Below are 20,441 nucleotides of genomic sequence, written 5' to 3' on the forward strand. Positions count from 1 at the left end.
GCTTTGTCGAAGATTAGTTGACCATAGAGTTGAGGGTCTATTTCTGGGCTCTCTATTCTGTTCCATTGATCTATGTGTCTGTTTTTGTGCCAGTACCATGCTGTCTTGATGATGACAGCTTTGTCATAGAGCTTGAAGTCCGGAATTGTGATGCCACCCACTTTGGCTTTCTTTTTCAATATTCCTTTAGCTATTCGAGGTCTTTTCTGGTTCCATATAAATTTTAAAATTATTTGTTCCATTACTTTGAAAAAAATGGATGGTATTTTGATAGGGATTGCATTAAATGTGTAGATTGCTTTAGGTAGCATAGACATTTTCACAATATTTATTCTTCCAATCCAGCAGCATGGAACATTTTTCCATTTCTTTGCGTCTTCCTCAATTTCTTTCATGAGTACTTTATAGTTTTCTGCATATAGATTCCTAGCCTCTTTGGTTAGGTTTATTCCTAGGTATCTTATAGTTCTTGATGCAATTGTGAATGGGATTGACTCCTTAATTTCTCTTTCTTCTGTCTTGTTGTTGGTGTACAGAAATGCAACTGATTTCTGTGCATTGATTTTATATCCTGACACTTTACTGAATTCCTGTACAAGTTCTAGCAGTTTTGGAGTGGAGTCATTTGGGTTTTCCACATATAGTATCATGTCATCTGCAGAGAGTGATAGTTTGACTTCTTCTTTGCCGATTTGGATGCCTTTAATTTCTTTTTGTTGTCTGATTGCTGAGGCTAGGACTTCTAGTACTATGTTGAATAGCAGTCGTGATAATGGACATCCCTGCCGTGTTCCTGACCTTAACAGAAAAGCTTTCAGTTTTTCTCCATTGAGAATGATATTTGCGGTGGGTCTTTCATAGATGGCTTTGATAATATTGAGGTTATGTGCCCTCTATCCCTACACTTTGAAGAGTTTTGATCAGGAAGGGATGCTGTACTTTGTCAAATGCTTTTTCAGCATCTACTGAGAGTATCATATGGTTCTTGTTCTTTCTTTTATTAATGTGTTCTATCACATTGATTGATTTGCGGATCTTGAACCAACCTTGCAGCCCTGGAATAAATCCCACTTGGTCGTGGTGAATAATCCTTTTAATGTACTGTTGAATCCTATTGGCTAGTATTTTGGTGAGAATTTTTGCATCTGTGTTCATCAAGGATATTGGTCTGTAGTTCTCTTTTTTGGTGGGATCCTTGTCTGGTTTTGGGATCAAGGTGATGCTGGCCTCATAAAATGAGCTTGGAAGTTTTCCTTCCATTTCTATTTTTTGGAACAGTTTCAGGAGCATAGGAATTAGTTCTTCTTTAAACGTTTGGTAGAATTCCCCTGGGAAGCCGTCTGGCCCTGGGCTTTTGTTTGTTTGGAGATTTTTGATGGACTGTTTCAATCTCCTTACTGGTTATGGGCCTGTGCAGGTTTTCTATTTCTTCCTGGTTCAGTTGTGGTAGTTTATATGTCCCTAGGAATGCATCCATTTCTTCCAGATTGTCAAATTTGTTGGCATAGAGTTGCTCATAGTATGTTCTTATAATTGTCTGTATTTCTTTGGTGTTAGTTTTGATCTCTCCTCTTTCATTCATGATTTTATTTATTTGGGTCCTTTCTCTTTTCTTTTTGATAAGTCTGGCCAGGGGTTTATCAATCTTATTGATTCTTTCAAAGAACCAGCTCCTAGTTTCATTGATTTTTTCTATTGCTTTTTTGGTTTCTATTTCATTGATTTCTGCTCTGATCTTTATGATTTCTCTTCTCCTGCTGGGTTTAGGGTTTCTTTCTTGTTCTTTCTCCAGCTCCTTTAGGTGTAGGGTTAGGTTGTGTACTTGAGACCTTTCTTGTTTCTTGAGAAAGGCTTGTACCGCTATATATTTTCCTCTCAGGACTGCGTTTGCTGTGTCCCACAGATTTTGAACCGCTGTGTTTTCATTATCATTTGTTTCCATGAATGTTTTCAATTCTTCTTTAATTTCCTGGTTGACCCATTCATTCTTTAGAAGGATGCTGTTTAGTATCCATGTATTTGGGTTCTTTCCAGCTTTCCTCTTGTGATTGAGTTCTAGCTTCAGAGCATTGTGGTCTGAAAATATGCAGGGAATGATCCCAATCTTTTGATACCGGTTGAGAACTGATTTGTGACCCAGGATGTGATCTATTCTGGAGAATGTTCCATGTGCACTAGAAAAGAATGTGTATTCTGTTGCTTTGGGATGAAATGTTCTGAATATATCTGTGATGTCCATCTGGTCCAGTGTGTTTTTTTTTTTTTTTTTTTTTGGTCCAGTGTGTCATTTAAGGCCTTTATTTCCTTGTTGATCTTTTGCTTGGATGATCTGTCCATTTCAGTGAGGGGAGTGTTAAAGTCCCCTACTATATTGTATTATTGTTGATGTGTTTCTTTAATTTTGTTATTAATTGGTTTATATAGCTGGCTGCTCCCATGTTAGGGGCGTAGATATTTAAAATTGTTAGGTCTTCTTGTTGGGACAGACTCTTTGAGTAGGATATAGTGTCCTTCCTCATATCTTATTATAGTCTTTGGCTTAAAATCTAATTGATCTGATAAAAGGATTGCCACCCCAGCTTTCTTCTGATGCCCATTAGCACGGAAAAATGTTTTCCAACCCCTCACTTTAAATCTGGAGGTGTCTTCGTATCTAAAATGAATTTCTCGTAGGCAACATATTGATGGGTTTTGGTTTTTTATCCATTCTGATACCCCGTGTCTTTTGATTGGGGCATTTAGCCCATTAACATTCAGGGTAACTATTGACAGATATGAATTTAGTGACATTATTAGCCTGTAAGGTAACTGTTACTGTATATTGTCTCTGTACCTTTCTGATCTACTACTTTTAGGCTTTCTCTCTGCTTAGAGGACCCCTTTCAATATTTCCTGTAGAGCTGGTTTGGTGTTTGCAAATTCTTTCAGTTTTTGTTTGTCCTGGAAGCTTTTGATCTCTCCTTCTATTTTCAATGATAGCCTAACTGGATAGAGTATTCTTGGCTGCATGTTTTTCTCGTTTAGTGCTCTGAATATATCATGCCAGCTCTTTCTGGCCTGCCAGGTCTCTGTGGATAAGTCTGCTGCCAATCTAATATGTTTACCATTGTATGTTACAGACTTCTTTTCCCGGGCTGCTTTCAGGATTTTCTCTTTGTCACTCAGACTTGTAAATTTTACTATTAGGTGACGGGGTGTGGATCTATTCTTGTTGACTTTGAGGGGGGTTCTCTGCACCTCCTGGATTTTGATGCTTGTTCCCTTTGCCATATTAGGGAAATTCTCTCCAATAATTCTCTCCAATAGACCTTCTGCTCCCCTCTCTGTTTCTTCTTCTTCTGGAATCCCAATTATTCTAATGTTGTTTCGTCTTATGGTGTCACTTATCTCTCGAATTCTCCCCTCGTGGTCCAATAGCTGTTTGTCCCTCTTTTGCTTGGCTTCTTTATTCTCTGTCATTTGGTCTTCTATATCACTAATTCTTTCTTCTGCCTCATTTATCCTAGCAGTGAGAGCCTCCATTTTTGATTGCACCTCATTAATAGCTTTTTTTAATTTCAACTTGGTTAGATTTTAGTTCTTTAATTTCTCCAGAAAGGGCTTTTATATCTCCAGAGAGGATTTCTCTAATATCTTCCATGCCTTTTTCGAGCCCGGCTAGAACGTTTAGAATCGTCATTCTGAACTCTTGATCTGACATATTACCAATGTCTGTGTTGATTAGGTCCCTAGCCTTCGGTACTGTCTCTTGTTCTTTTGTTTGTGATGATTTTTTCCGCCTTGTCATTTTGTCCAGATAAGAGAATATGAAGGATCAAATAAAATACTAAAAAGGTGGCAAAGACCCCAGAAAAATGCGCTTTAACCAAATCAGAAGAGACCCCAAATTGTGGGGGGGAGAAAGGTGATAAAAAGAGTTTCAGGCAAAAAAAGAAAAAAATTTAAAAAAATAAAACAAATAAAGAAAAAATATAAAAAAGAAAGAAAAAATACATATTTTAGATAAACTAGTCAAAAAACGTTAAAAAAGAAACGGGTAAAAGTTTTAAAAAATTTAGCAGAAGAAGAAAAAAGAAAGAAAAAAAAATTGAAAAAAAAAGTGAATTAACCGCAAGACTAAAGAATCATGGGGAGAAAGCCATGAGTTCCGTGCTTTGCTTTCTCCTCCTCTGGAATTCCACTGCTATCCTAGGTATTGAACCTGCTTTCCTTGATAGATAAACTTTGTCCTGGCTGTATATTTTGTTGATCTTCTGGGGGAGGGGCCTGTTGTAGTGACTCTCAAGTGTCTTTGCCCGAGGCGGAATTGCACCCCCCTTACCGGCGGCCACACTAAGTAATCCGCTTGGGTTCGCTTTTGGGAGCTTCTGTTCCCTGAATGCTTTCCATAGAGTTCCTGAGGATGGGAATAAAAATGGCGGCCTCCCAGTCTCCGGCCGGGAGGAGCCGAGAGCCCGGGGCCCCACTCCTCAGTGCGCCCCCAGAAGACAGCACCCAATCACTCCTATATCCCAGCCTCCAGCCGTGCTCCGAGCTCACCCAGCCCGCGACCGGTTCAAGGTAACCCTGAGCTGAGTGTTCAGTCCTCGGCTCTGTCTCTGTAGCCGGCTTCTCCATTCTAACACCTGCGAGCTCTGCGATACTCCGACAACCCCGATCCTTCTGTGACCCTGCGGGACCTGGGGTCACGCTGACCCTGCGTGGGCTTCACCCCGGTTTAGCCTCTGGAGCAATGTCCCTCACTGGAACAGACTTTTAAAAGTCCTGATTTTGTGCTCCGTTGCTCCGCCGCTTGCCGGGAGCCGGCCCCTCCCACCGCGGTCTATCTTCCCGTCGTTTTAGATTCACTTCTCCGCCAGTCCTACCTTTCAGAAAGTGGTTGATTTTCTGTTTCTAGAATTGCTGTTCTTCTTCTCTTGGATCTCCCATTGTATTTGTAAGTGTTTGCAATGTTTAGATAAGCTATCGAGCTGATCTCCTGCTACTTGATGTAGTCTCAGCCTGCTACTTCTCTGCCATCTTGACTCCTCCCTCTCAGCTATATTTCTTATATAAGTAATGCAATGGCAATATTTTCAGTTTAATCAAGGGTATGCCTTTTATGCTCCCAGCTTTTGTAACGACAAGGACAATACTGGGACTTACTCAGAACTAAGCAGTCAAGTAATCAGTCAAATAACCCATGAAACTTGACAATAGATTTTTAAAACCTGTTTTGGATTAAACAAATGTCATTATGATTTAACTTTTAATTTTCTCCTTAGCCCTGGCTGTATGAAGAAGAGTGTATCACAACAATTAAAGCATATATCACAATGGTTCTATGCTTTTATAATACTACTATTTTGATATAATGGGAGAGGAGGGTAGAAAATAATTATAAAACAACCTCAATGTAACAATTTAAATTTAAGAACTAGTTATGGGGCAATAACAAAAATATCAAAAGTAAACTCAGAGCTTCCTAAATACTGTGTGGAGACACCATGGGATGTGTCACAAATGTGCTGAGATATAGATCCCTTGGCTTTCAGAATCATTGGACAGGATCTGAGGTAAACGGAACTTCCAGTGACTTAGAAATTTTTTTGATAACTTCATACATAAATATCATTTTCTATATATGCAATGACATGAAAAAGGTAGGGAAGCACTGCTCTAACTAACCACACAATTTATACTTAAATCTGTATACAGAGACTTCTGTTGCTTACATTACAGTACTGTTCATAAGATGTCTTCTTAGAATCAAAAGATTATTAGGATGATACCTACCAAAAGGAGCAAAGGGATGCTAAGAGCTTTCCAGGAATGCCATGTCCAAATAGGAAGAAAGGCTTTTAAAATGGATTAACACAAAATGTATGTGTACACTCTCCTCATTGTCTTCCCTAACCCCATTTATTAAGTAGCTTCTCCAGTGAGAGAACAAAGTTTATTTCCATTTAGTAAGTAATACATAGGCCAATTCATAAAAATTATAAAAAATTTTAAAAATGGAATTCACGGGATCACAGTAACATACCTAACATACTAGAACTTAAAAGTAAAGTAACGAAAATTACAAAGATCATTACACACAATTCTAGCAGCACAATAAACAAAGAAAAATCAGAAAATGAAAACTTGGGAACAAATTTTGAATTCTGGATAAATTAAACCACAGATTGAGTCATAGATGTAGCATTCATACACACAGGAAAAAACAAGGACTGTATTTTCAGATGTCATCATTTATGGGCTAATTCTCTAAGGGGAAATTTAAACTCAAAGGATAGATAGCTAACCTTGATCTCCACCTATCAACTAATATCTTGAGAGCAAGGAGAGAAATTAAGTATTTAATATTTAATACACAGACACCTTTTATTTGTAAAGTTAGATTCAGCCCTAATACTGGTTATCATATCATAACAGTCTTCACAAAAATCTTCCTGCCATGTATGGAAAATAAAGCCGCTAAATTATTTTAAGATATTTCTCAGAGAACAAGTTTCCCAAGTAATTGTAGGTTTCAAAACCATATTGGACTACTCACCTCTTTTCTTTTTTCTTTTTTTTTTTTCACTTTTTTAAAATTTCTTTTCAGCGTAACAGTATTCATTGTTTTTGCACCACACCCAGTGCTCCATGCAATACGTGCCCTCCCTATTACCCACCACCTAGTTCCCCAACCTCCCACCCCCTGCTCCTTCAAAACCCTCAGGTTGTTTTTCAGAGTCCATAGTCTCTCATGGTTCATCTCCCCTTCCAATTTCCCTCAACTCCCTTCTCCTCTCCATCTCCCCATGTCCTCCATGTTCTTTTTTATGTTCCACAAATAAGTGAAATCATATGATAATTGACTCTCTCTGATTGACTTATTTCACTCAGCATAATCTCTTCCAGTCCCATACATGTTGCTACAAAAGTTGGGTATTCATCCTTTCTGATGGAGGCATAATACTCCATCGTGTATATGGACCACATCTTCCTTATCCATTCATCCACTGAAGGGCATCTTGGTTCTTTCCACAGTTTGGCGGTCATGGCCATTACTGCTATAAACATTGGGGTACAGATGGCTCTTCTTTTCACTACATCTGTATCTTTGGGGTAAATACCCAGTAGTGCAATTGCAGGGTCATACGGAAGCTCTATTTTTAATTTCTTGAGGAATCTCCACACTGTTCTCCAAAGTGGCTGCACCAACTTGCATTCCCACCAACAGTGTAAGAGGGTTCCCCTTTCTCCACATCCTCTCCAACACACGTTGTTTCCTGTCTTGCTAATTTTGGCCATTCTAACTGGTGTTAAGGTGATATCTCAATTACTCACCTCTTTTCTTGACCACACTATGTAAACAAGAGAAGATGGTACATTCTGAAAATATTTGCTACTTTTTCCTCCATAAGTCTGTGTTACCATCTGTAAGCTGCTTTACATGGTCTTCCTCCAATAAATAAATCTTCTGCAGTAAGATTCTTTCATTTACAGATCTCCACACAGGTCAGATTAAATCCATAGCTAATCCTTTCCTGATCAAAACTCTTCACAGTGTAAGGACAGAGGGTACATACCCCAATATCATAAAAGCCATCTATGAAAACCCATAGTGAATATCATTCTCAATGGGGAAAAACTAAGAACCTTTCCCCTAAGGTCAGGAACACAGCAGGGCGGTCCACTATCACCACTGCTATTCAACACAGTACTAAAAGTCCTAGCCTCAGCAATCAGACAACAAAAAGAAATAAAAGGCATCTGAATCGGCAAAGAAGAAGTCAAACTCTCACTCTTTGCAGATGATATGGTACTTTATGGGGAAAACCCAAAATACTCTACTCCAAAACTGCTAGAATTCATTCAGGAATTCAGTAAGGTGTCAGGATATAAAATCAACGTACAGAAATCAGTTGCATTTCTATACACCAACAGCAAGACAGAAGAAAGAGAAATTAAGGAGTAATCCCATTTACAATTGCCCCCAAAACCATAAGATACCTAGGAATAAACCTAACCAAAGAGACAAAGAATCTATACTCAGAAAACTATAAAGTACTCATGAAAGAAATTGAGGAAGACACAAGAAGTGGAAAAACGTTCCATGTTCATGGATTAGTACAACAAATATTGTGAAAATGTCTATTCTACCTAAAACAATCTACACATTTAATGCAATCCCTATCAAAATACCATCAATTTTTTTTTTCAAAGAATTGGAACAAATAATCCTAAAATTTATATGAAACCAGAAAAGACCCCAAATAGCCAGAGGAATGTTGAAAGAGAAAACCAAAGTTGGTAGCAACACAATATTGACTTCAAGCTCTATTATGAAGCTATAATATCAAGAGAGCATGGTATTGGCACAAAAACAGACACATAGATCAATGGAACAGAATAGAGAGCCCAGAAATGGACCCTCAACTCTATGGTCAACTAATTTTCGACAAAGCAGGAAAGAATGTCCAATGGAAAAAAGACAGCCTCTTCAACAAATGGTGTTGGGAAAATTGGACAGCCACATGCAGAAAAATGAAACTGGAAACAAAGTGAGGTTGCTAGGGGATGGGGGGGAAGGTAGTGTGGCTGGTTGATGGACACTGGGGACGGTATGTGCTATGGTGAGTGCTGTGAATTGTTTAAGAATGATGATTCACAAACTTGGACTTCTGAAACAAATAACACACTTTATGTTAATAAAAAAAATCCATAGCTAACACAAAACTAATAAATCCACTAGGAACATTTTCATTGTTAATGTTTATAACTCAATCAGAAAGAATTCTCAACATTCTAAATTTAATTTCAGTAATATATGGAATTTATTTTTAAAATCAGAATTAATTTCTTTTTATGTGATTAAAAAAAAATCTCCCCTTTTTAATCTTTCCCTTTGTTAATTTCCCCATTTTGGCTAATGAAGACATCATTCTTCCAGCTTATCATATTGTAATACATTTACTACAACAAAATTGTTACTAATGTCGTATCATTTTTAAGATCCATCTGAAATGTCACCTTCTCTGTAAAATCCCCATAGATCTCATAGAATAAATTTGTTAATCATACTCCTACAATTATAGGCCATGTTCATCTCTATTACGTCTTGTATCAGGGCCATTATGTTCTTTTGGGTAGGTTATCCTGTGCTTTGTGTGAATGGCAGTCCCTAGATGGGACCATTCTATGAGAGTGTTGTCTTTACTGGTCTTTCAGTGTTTTTTAAATGTTTTTTTCTAATAAAAAGCCACTCCCCAAAACAGGTACTCACGTTTATTTGGACACCCCTGGAAATAAAGTACTTAGCAACCAATCATTTAATGGAACACTTTCCTTTCTGCCAGTGAAATGTCTCTATTATTTAACTTCATTTATCAATTTCACTTGTACTATCCTTTGTCTAGCAGTTTATCACTCCAAGCTTTGATTACTCTTCCAAAATTCACCAAGTGTATTCTGTGCATACAGAATGTTAATATGCAGAAAAAAAGTCTTTGGTTAACCAAGTTTGGATACTACTGCATTCAATATAGTGTTGTTGTTGTTGTTGTTGTTGTTTTAAACTGGAGGAGCTTTTGGGGTGCCTGGGTGGCTCAGTGGGTTAAAGCCTCTGCCTTCACCTCAGGCCATGATCTCAGGGTCCTAGGATCGAGTCCTGCATTGGGCTCTCTGCTCAGCGGGGAGCCTGCTTCCTTGCTTCTCTCTCTGCCTGCCTCTGCCTACTTGTGATCTGTCTGTCAAATAAATAAAATCTTTAAAAAAAAAAAAACTGCAGGAGCTTTTGTATTCTAATAACATTAGGAATCTCCAAGAAAGAACTCACTGCTTTTACCCTAGAAAGGATATGCCCCATTAACTTCATATGGCACATTTCTAGATTCTTGACCTGTGCCTCATTTTGGTGGGTGGGGGGTGACCAATGTAATACCTATCACTCAGGTCACTGTGTTTTTCAGAATTTAGAATGAGCAAGGATAGAGAAGTTGCTTGTGCTGTTGTCTAATAAAACTATTCTAATACGTGTTAGAGCCTCAAAGCAAGTAAAAAACAATGCCCATTTAACTGAGTTTGATTGCCTTTACTGATTTGTTTGAAAAAAAAAAAAATTTCCCTTACTTGCTTCTTATTCCAATTCTCTATTTTGCCGTTAACTTTATTTCCATAGGAAATGATATGTTTATGCAGAAACAAAAACATAACTTCTACCTCTATCTTTTCCAGTAGTTCTCAGTGGTGCAATTTAGCCCCCAGCGTGTGTTTTGGAAATGTATTAGGATGTTTTTCCTTGACTCAATGACTGGGTCTCACTACTGGCATTTAAAGGTTTAGAGTAGGGCAATCAAGAGGTTCTATGATGAATCAAGAGGTTCTATGAAAAACAAAACTTATCTTAGAGAAATTTTTTTTAAAGATTTTGTTTACTTATTCAAGAGAGACAAAGAGAATATGTGCAGGGCAGGGCGGGAACAGGGGAAGAAGGAGCAGCGGATTTCCCATGGAGCATGCAGCCCAACTTGGGGCTCAATCCCAGGACCCTGGGATCATGACCTGAGCCAAAGCGGATGCTTAACTGACTGAGTCACACAGGTGCTCCTAGCTCATGGAAATTTATATAAGTGAAAATCTTGTGTATCAACTTTGGAAATAAAACTGAACTCAGTTTTAGATCTAAACACTATTTTTTGGCATTTTCTGCACGATTTTTTTACATACCAACAGTTCCAGAAACATAACTACTGAAATGAAAAGAATATTGTTTTGTTCAAAACTTTACCAGGGTTGCCACTATTTCAGAAAATGACACCACCAACAAATGATGCCACAACGGGACCACTGTGATATTGGATATAGACCTTCACGAGTCTATCTGTACCACTCACATTCATAATAATTATATGTACCTAACTACTTCATCAGATCTCCTTCTAACATAGTCTTGTCTGAACATTTATATGTATATTGAAATACATATTATACTTTGAATTACATTCTTTAATCCTTTATATTTTAAGATATTAGATTTTTTTTTTGTATTTAAAATATTTTTATGTTCTTTATTTTATTTTATTATTTTTTTTTCCTTTTTATTAATTTTTTCAGCGTAACAGTATTCATTCTTTTTGCACAACACCCAGTGCTCCATGCAAAACGTGCCCTCCCCATCACCCACCACCTGTTCCCCCAACCTCCCACCCCTGACCCTTCAAAACCCTCAGGTTGTTTTTCAGAGTCCATAGTCTCTTATGGTTCGCCTCCCCTCCCCAATGTCCATAGCCCGCTCCCCCTCTCCCAATCCCACCTCCCCCCAGCAACCCCCAGTTTGTTTTGTGAGATTAAGAGTCATTTATGGTTTGTCTCCCTCCCAATCCCATCTTGAGGAAGACACAAAAAAATGGAAAAATGTTCCATGCTCCTGGATTGGAAGAATAAATATTGTGAAAATGTCTATGCTACCTAAAGCAATCTACACATTTAATGCAATCCCTATCAAAATACCATCCATTTTTTTCAAAGAAATGGAACAAATAATTTTAAAATTTATATGGAACCAGAAAAGACCTCGAATAGCCAAAGGAATATTGAAGAACAAAGCCAAAGTGGGTGGCATCACAATTCCGGACTTCAAGCTCTATTACAAAGCTGTCATCATCAAGACAGCATGGTACTGGCACAAAAACAGACACATAGATCAGTGGAACAGAATAGAGAGCCCAGAAATCGACCCTCAACTCTATGGCCAACTCATCTTCGACAAAGCAGGAAAGAATGTCCAATGGAAAAAAGACAGCCTCTTCAATAAATGGTGCTGGGAAAATTGGACAGCCACATGCAGAAAAATGAAATTGGACCACTTCCTTACACCACACACGAAAATAGACTCCAAATGGATGAAGGACCTCAATGTGAGAAAGGAATCCATCAAAATCCTTGAGGAGAATGCAGGCAGCAACCTCTTCGACCTCAGCCGCAGCAACATCTTCCTAGGAACAATGGCAAAGGCAAGGGAAGCAAGGGCAAAAATGAACTATTGGGATTTCATCAAGATCAAAAGCTTTTGCACAGCAAAGGAAACAGTTAACAAAACCAAAAGACAGCTGACAGAATGGGAGAAGATATTTGCAAACGACATATCAGATAAAGGGCTAGTATCCAAAATCTATAAGGAACTTAGCAAACTCAACACCCAAAGAACAAACAATCCAATCAAGAAATGGGCAGAGGACATGAACAGACATTTCTGCAAAGAAGACATCCAGATGGCCAACAGACACATGAAAAAGTGCTCCACGTCACTCGGCATCAGGGAAATACAAATCAAAACCACAATGAGATATCACCTCACACCAGTCAGAATGGCTAAAATTAACAAGTCAGGAAATGACAGATGCTGGAGAGGATGTGGAGAAAGGGGAACCCTCCTCCACTGTTGGTGGGAATGCAAGCTGGTCCAACCACTCTGGAAAACAGCATGGAGGTTCCTCAAAATGTTGAAAATAGAACTACCCTATGACCCAGCAATTGCACTACTGGGTATTTACCCTAAAGATACAAACATAGTGATCCGAAGGGGCACGTGTACCCGAATGTTTATAGCAGCAATGTCTACAATAGCCAGACTATGGAAAGAACCTAGATGTCCATCAACAGATGAATGGATCAAGAAGATGTGGTATATATACACAATGGAATACTATGCAGCCATCAAAAGAAATGAAATCTTGCCATTTGCGACGACGTGGATGGAACTAGAGCGTATCATGCTTAGTGAAATAAGTCAATCGGAGAAAGACAACTATCATATGATCTCCCTGATATGAGGACATGGAGAAGCAACATGGGGGGGTAGGGGGATAGGAGAAGAATAGATATTAGATATTTTTGAAAATATGTGGATTATATTATTTCTTATTTTCATTTCAGGATAGTAAAGGGACATTATAAAATATTTGTTTTAAAAGGGCACTGGCATATTGGCTGAGGTTAGGGTGCTAAAAATTAAAAGAAGGTTTTCTATGACTGTAAGGGAGAAGGAGAGGACTTTGGGTCCGACGGGATTAAAAACCACTAATGGAAAGATGGTAAGAACATTGTGGTTTACAAAAAGGGCAGGAATAGATGGGGCAGGAGAAAGGAGCATGAACCTCTTTTTCATTCAGTTGCTAAGTTTCCATACATCTGAGGAAACATACCTTTACCGTGTCTCAGTTTTTTCCATTTTAGAGAACCCCCCACTGTCCTGAACTACCCCACTACCAACTGAAAGTAATTAGAATCCTGGGACCTAAAAGGAACATTAATAAACAACCACTGCTACCACAGCTCTCCATGAGCCTTCGGAACCTGCCAGCTTCCACAGAAGTGAGGTCATCTTCATTCTCAATCCTGGTATAGAATTCTGCGGTATATATCACCCTTCACTGGCAACAGAATTTTTCAGAAACACTTACCTCAGTAGTAGTTCCAACCTCAGCAGATGGGCTGCATGTGCTGGTATCTGGAGGAATTGTGCCTACACTGCTTCTCACCGGAGAACCAGGGACCGGCCCTGCCATGGTTTCCGGATAGGCTGAGGAAGGACTGAGATTGCCTCTCCTCTGAATCTTATTCCAGACCTTATTCACGATCTCAGTTAGCTCATATAAGAGCTGCACCTGAGCAGAAGGAAAAAAAGAAAAAAGGGAAAATAAGCCTTTCAACTTCTAGTGACAATTAACTAAATTACTACATGTGAGAAAATTAAAACAAGTCTAAGGAAACAAGAATATATGGAAATAAAACTCTGTTAATGTACCACTAATCATATTATATTGTGATCTATAAAATAAATATTATATTATATAGTATAATTATACATATGATCATAAATATTTTATGATACTATGATTCTAATTAGATATACAGAGAAAATTCATATAACAAGTTTGTAACTTTAAGCATTTTATCATGATTTGAATTTGAAGTAGATATAATGAATATACTCCTAAAGTTTGCCACATACTCATACTGTGATATTTTATGAGCAACTTAGCATTTTTGTGGGAAAATCATCTTAATATGGTAATAATGCTAACAAAACAGCTTATTATGGGACAGTGGATTGCTTTTAATATATGACTAATAGAACAAACACAAAGAAATGTCTCTGAAGCAGAGGTCAATATCAGAATTTTATATCAAATATATACTAGTAAATATGATTACTTAATTACATATGAAATAATTACCATTCTTATTTCTAAATGATTTCCACATTTAAATTCTCCTTATTTTTCTGAGGGATAAAACTGAAACGGGTTTTCTTGCCCAGCAAAATAAAGTGAAAAAGAATGACATAACATAGAAAAGGAAAATAATAAATAGTAAAAGGAAAATGTTACATATGAAACTTTGCTATAGATAAAGCACATAAACTATCCAACCTACTATTCCCCTTGGATTTGTCATTCCAATATTCAGAGAAAAAACTGTTTAACTTGCACATTGTTTGACTAAGTTCTAAGATATTTACATAAGATTTCATAAATAAGCATTAATCATGGAATTTGTATGACAACATATTGCCATATACTGTATAAAACAAGCCCAAGGAAAAAAATGCAAACAAAATATATAAGCAAATCCACAGCTGGATACCATATTCCGTTTGCTATTAAAAAAAAAAAAGTGAAATTCTCATATTTATAAGAAGTTTCAGCCCCAGGACACATCCAGATGATAAAGCTGGCTTCTTATGTGGGTAGAACAGATGCATAAAAACACTGTTGTCAACCCTTATTTGATATAAAACAGTACCTGGGTTACAGTTTTCTCTTGCTTTGTGTGTGATGAAGTCTCAAATCTCAGGTTATAGTTCTTTTTGTTTAAAAAAATATTCTAATGGCTAGAGATCTTACAAAAAACCTCTTAGAAAAATTTTAGTTCAAATTCTTTTGTCCTTCAAAATCAAGACTAAGTTCTCACTAAAAAGAAAAAATTTTGTTGCTAAATATTTTGAAAAAGATTATTTTACTTTTTCTTAAACAATAAAAACTGACAAATAAGGAAAGCATAAACCAAAGAAAACAATTTCTAAATACTTTTAAGGGCATACAGTTTATTTATTTAAGAGAACTGATGTTTTTATTGTCACTATTTCTTCTTTCCTTTAACAATTAGCCTTAAATAATTTGTATGAATGTCACTAAGTACACTGTGTAGTTAGTTAATGTACCAAGCAATCACGGACATAAACTTTAAACATATTTTTATTTTCAAAGGAGAAAGCTGCTATCACAGAATTCAGACTTGCCAAATTCAAAGGTTTTAAAAAAATAAAAAATTTAAAGATAAATGTTCAATTTATATCCTCCAAGCTGTACCGAAAATTACGCCAATTCAAGCCACAATGAGCTACCACTACCCACCTATTAAAAGGGCTAACTATAAAAAGCCTAACCATACCAGTATTGGCAAAGATGTAGAACAACCGAAACTCTCATTTACTGCTGATGAGAATGCAAAATTCAGAATATAGTTTGAAAAAGACATATACCTACCATATGATACAGCCATTTCACTCCTAAGTGTTTACTCTAGAAAAATGAGTCTATGTCCACACGAAAACATGAACACAAATGTTCACAGCAATTTTTCTATAGTAATCTAAAACTGGAAAAAAATCTCAAATGTTTACCAACAAGTAGATAAACAAAATGCAATATATCCATACAAAAGAATGGTATCCATGAGTAAAAAGAAATCAATATGGATTCATGAAAAACAAGGCTTAGTCTCAAAATAATTATGCTGAATGAAAGAAGTGAGGCAAAAAAAAAAAGGAGGGGGGAGAGCTAGAGACACAGAATACAACAGTATAAATCTATTTATACAGTATCTTAGCAAATGACAATTAATCCGTGACAGAATCAGTAGTTGCCTGGAATGGGGAAAGTAGTAAAACAGAGGATAACACAGTAGCAGAAAGAAACTTTTGAAGATGATGGATGAATGCATTATCTTGATTCTGAAAATGGTTTCATGTGCCAAATCATATAGCATTAGATAATTTAAACATGTGCAGTTTATTGCATGTAAGACTATCCTAATAAAATTTTTAAAATCTCTGAGCACCACGTGAGGCGGTTTTATGTATATTTCTGAAAGTGACTAAATCGTAATCTTATATACCAAAAACGTACTGAATATAAAAAATGTAATATTTTACTTTTTTAAAATTAACTTTACATATACTTTTTCATTTAATATACAACCAATCATAAAGGAGAGTTAATTGGACTAGAGAGGCTGAGATAATTCCTGAAGGGCAGATGCAATTTAAGTGGAGGCAAAGGCATTCCAGGCACAAGACTAGCAAGAGCAACAGTCAAGTGCAGGAAATGATATAGGGGCAATGAAAAGAAAAGGTCTATCCAGTTAGGCAGAAGAACTTGTTTTGCAGGGTATTAGGAGAGAGACTCAGATAAAAGAGTAACCATAGATAGAAGAAGAAAACCATGGATATACAATTTCAATGGAAACCAAGCAGAAATGGAATTTCAACAAAGGATCACTAACCCACAGTGAACACCAGAGCTCTAAGTGAATACAAACTTAAAAAGTCTAGCTCATTTGGCAAGTAGGTTGTCACTAATTATTGGAGATCAGTTTAAAAAAAAAAGTTCTTGGGGCACCTGGGTGGCTCAGTGGGTTAAGCCTCTGCCTTCGGCTCAGGTTATGATCTCAGGGTCCTGGGATCGAGCCCCACATCGGGCTCTCTGCTCAGGGGGAGCCTGCTTCCTCCTCTCTCTCTGCCTGCCTCTCTGCTTACTCATGATCTCTAAAGTCTGTCATCTTAAAAAAAAAAAAAAAAAAGTTCTTGCCTCCAAAAATATTTTTAAAAAGATTCTTCATATAAAGCATAACCCTTACCCAGTCTAATTTTGCTTAAAGATAAAAATGAAAATCAGGGGCTCAGAAAAATGAAGAATGAGTGAGTGGTACAAGAATACAAACCCAGTTTTGTTTAAATTCAGTGCTGTTTTCCTAGACAGTAATGTCAAATTCGAAAACTGAACCTAACTTACAGCAATAAAAACTATGAATAAACAGGATAAAAAGCATAAGCCCATTTTTTTTCTCTAGTTCTACACACTCACAACCCAAAAATGTAAAGATTGTTTTATGTTCCTAGAAATACCTTATAAGAAAATGAAATATATCAATTTATTGGCTAAGGGAAAATTGAAATTTTATTATATTAAAAGCAGGAGGGGCGCCTGGGTGGCTCAGTGGGTTAAAGCCTCTGCCTTCGGCTCAGGTCATGATCCCAGGGTCCTGGGATCGAGCCCCGCATCGGGCTCTCTACTCCGCGGGGAGCCTGCTTCCTCCTCTCTCTCTGCCTGCCTCTCTGCCTAGTTGTGATTTCTCTCTGTCAAATTAATAAAATATTTTAAAAAAAAAGCAGGATTCTACAGGGTCTTTTAATTTTAGAGTAAATATAATTTTTAAGATCAAAGAAACTAGTTTCTAAAGATATTAAAGTGAATTGTGTAATTTCGGTAACTGTTAAACAGTTAAGTTAAAGGGAAGGGTTAATGAAAATCACCCCTAGGGAAAAAAAAAAACTCTGAATATTCAACTGGGTTAAATATTTATACTGTATAAGGCCCTTGAACAGCAATGAGTTCTAAGAACTGACACAGTAGTTCAGTTCACCATAGTTGATACACAGACCTAAAATAACATCTAACAAGGATAAAGAATTTGTTCTGGGCATGCCCTACATACAGAGCTTGCCCTTTATTTTAAAACATATAAAATACTTGAAGGTTTTGTATCTAAGCAATAATGAATCAAACTAATTAATATACTAGTATCAAAACTTTTGGTATCACGCTAATGGGTAAACCAAAAATTGGTATTTACGAAGGAAATATTTTCTTAAAATGGATCAAGAATCTTATGTACTAGCTATAAATCAATTCTCCAGAAAACTTCTGATAACATGCAAAATTTGGTGGGGCTATACATTACTTTAGGAAACAGTCTCACAGCTTTTATCAGATTCTCAAAGAAGTCCATGGCACAAAAAGGACAAGAAGCACTGTCACTCATGAAAACAAAAACAAAAAAAAAAGGATTAGTGAGAAACCACTAAAAAAAAAAAAAAAGGTATTTTGAGTCATTAATCTTAAAAATAAATGAAATTTTAGGATGCATGTGGATGCATTTTAGGGGCCCATGATATTCTTTGTAAGGTAGGATACCCAGAAAATAAAAAACAGACCTATAGATACATTTCAGTAAGAAAGATTAAACATTTTTGGTAAAAGATGCCATGAAGGCAAATAACTGCATTACAAATACAGGGTTTGTATTTATAGAGCCTAAGGGAAGCTCTTCAAACTGCTAAGAAATTTAATAGAAAATTTAGGTAAATTATATAAATTATCAATTCATAAAACAAGTTCATTGGCCAATAAACATTCAAAAACTGTTCAACCTTATTAATAAACAGGAAAATGCAAATTAATGTAAATAATATGAACTGTCAATTCACAAACACAGTGGCCAATGAACATTTAAAAAGATGCTCGAACATCTGGTTTCATTCCCCTCAGCCTGAGAGACTTCCTTTAAGATTTCTTTATTTTTATTTTTTAAGATTTTTTATTTATTTGACAGAGAGCGAGCACAAGTAGGGGGAGCAGGCAGAGGGAAAGGGAGAAGCAGGCTCCCCAATGAACAGGGAGCCCGATGTAGGGCTCGATCCCAGGACCCTGGGATCATGACCTGAACAAAAGGCAGCCACTTAACCAACTGAGCCACCCACGTGCCCTTCCTTTAAGATTTCTTACAGTGCAGTTCTACTGGTGATAGATTCCTTTATGTGAAAATGTCTTTATTTAGTCTTTATTCATAAACATATTTTTTTTAATTTAGAATTTTGGTTTGATAGGCTGTTTTCATTTTTTTATTTTCACAATTTAAAGATGTTGCTCTAGGGGCACCTGGGTGGCTCAGTCGGTTAAGCAGCTGCCTTCGGCTCAGGTCATGATCCCAGGGTCCTGGGATCGAGCCCAGCATCGGGCTCCGTGCTCAGCGGAGAGCCTGCTTCTCCCTCTCCCTCTGTCTGCCACTCTGCCTATTTGTGCTATTTGTCTGTCAAATAAATAAATAAAATCTTAAAAAAATAAAAATAAAAAAAAAGAAAGATGTTGCTCTTTTGACCTTTATACTTAGAAGTGGTCTAACAATCAAATCTTGGTTCTCTTGTAATAATGCGTTATTTTTCTCATGATACTTTCAAGATCTGCTCTTTATCTGTGGCTTTTAACAGCTGCATTAAGACGTGTGCAGGCATGGGGACGCCTGGGTGGCTCAGTTGGTTAAGCGGCTGCCTTCGGCTCAGGTCATGATCCCAGGAGTCCTGGGATCGAGTCCCACATGGGGCTCTTTGCTCGGCGGGGAACCTGCTTTGCCCTCCGACTCTGCCTGCTACTCTGTCTGCCTGTGCTCACTCTCTCTCTCTCTCTCTCTCTCTCTCTGACTAATAAATAAAATCTTAAAAAAAAGATGTGTGCAGGCATGGCCTTCTTCATGTTGCATGGGCCAAGGACAGGCCACCCCACGATGGCTCACTCTGACATGAAGATTACATTGAATTAAAAAGCAATCAAAACCTGGTAGATTCAGGTAAAGCTCTTTACCTCCCCCACAATTGCCTCAAGGCATTTAGGTAGAGGACCTGCTCCAGGAAGAGAACTATGAGACTAAGAACTACAGTATGTTATGAATGAGGTATGGTAGACTGAGAGGAACATAGAGCAAGGCCTGCTTGATCAAATTCCTCTATGTCCCATTGTTTCTGAGTGGCCCAGCAAATATTAATTTACTAAACATTTGCTCTTTTTCATCTTCCTATAAATTGCATTCCTTTCCTCTGAAGTCCAGACCCCTATTCCTTCTCCTTAGTCCAAGATGACATATATACCTAATTTTGCCTATCTTTGGAATTTCTATTTCTTGTGGATTCTCCACACATATGCTATTTTTTATCGTTGTTTCAGGTTTTATTTAAATTCTACTAAGTTAACATATAAAGTAATACTGGTTTGGGATAGATTTTAGTCATTCATCACTTAAATATAACACCCAGTACTCATTACAAGTGCCCATCACCCATTTGGCCTACCCCTCACCCACCTCCCTCCATCAACCCTCTGTTCTCTATAGTTAAGTCTCTTATGGTCTGCTTCCCTCTTTCTCCCTCCCCACCCTTATACTGATCTGTTTTGTTTCTTTAATTCCACATGTGGGTGAAATCATATGGTTTTGTCTTTCTCTGACTGACTTATTTCACTTCGCATAATAGACTCTGGCTCCATAGATGCCCTTGCAAATGGCAATACTTCATTCTTTTTGATGGCTGAGTAATATTCCATCATATATACATATGTGTGTATGACTGTGTTTCC

General features: G+C 37.2%; 1 protein-coding gene across 2 annotated transcripts in view; it reads right to left on the reverse strand.

The window, feature by feature from the left end:
- VPS13B (vacuolar protein sorting 13 homolog B) overlaps positions 1–20,441 on the reverse strand; it is an 811,037-nt gene that overhangs the window by 354,954 nt on the left and 435,642 nt on the right. For both annotated transcript variants that reach the window (XM_045996973.1, XM_045996994.1), the window contains exon 25: positions 13,434–13,637. In XM_045996973.1, the coding sequence (XP_045852929.1) occupies positions 13,434–13,637 (204 nt within the window). The remainder of the gene's footprint in view (positions 1–13,433; positions 13,638–20,441) is intronic.

Source organism: Meles meles, chromosome 1 (assembly GCF_922984935.1).
Source record: "Meles meles chromosome 1, mMelMel3.1 paternal haplotype, whole genome shotgun sequence".
NCBI lineage: Eukaryota > Metazoa > Chordata > Mammalia > Carnivora > Mustelidae > Meles > Meles meles.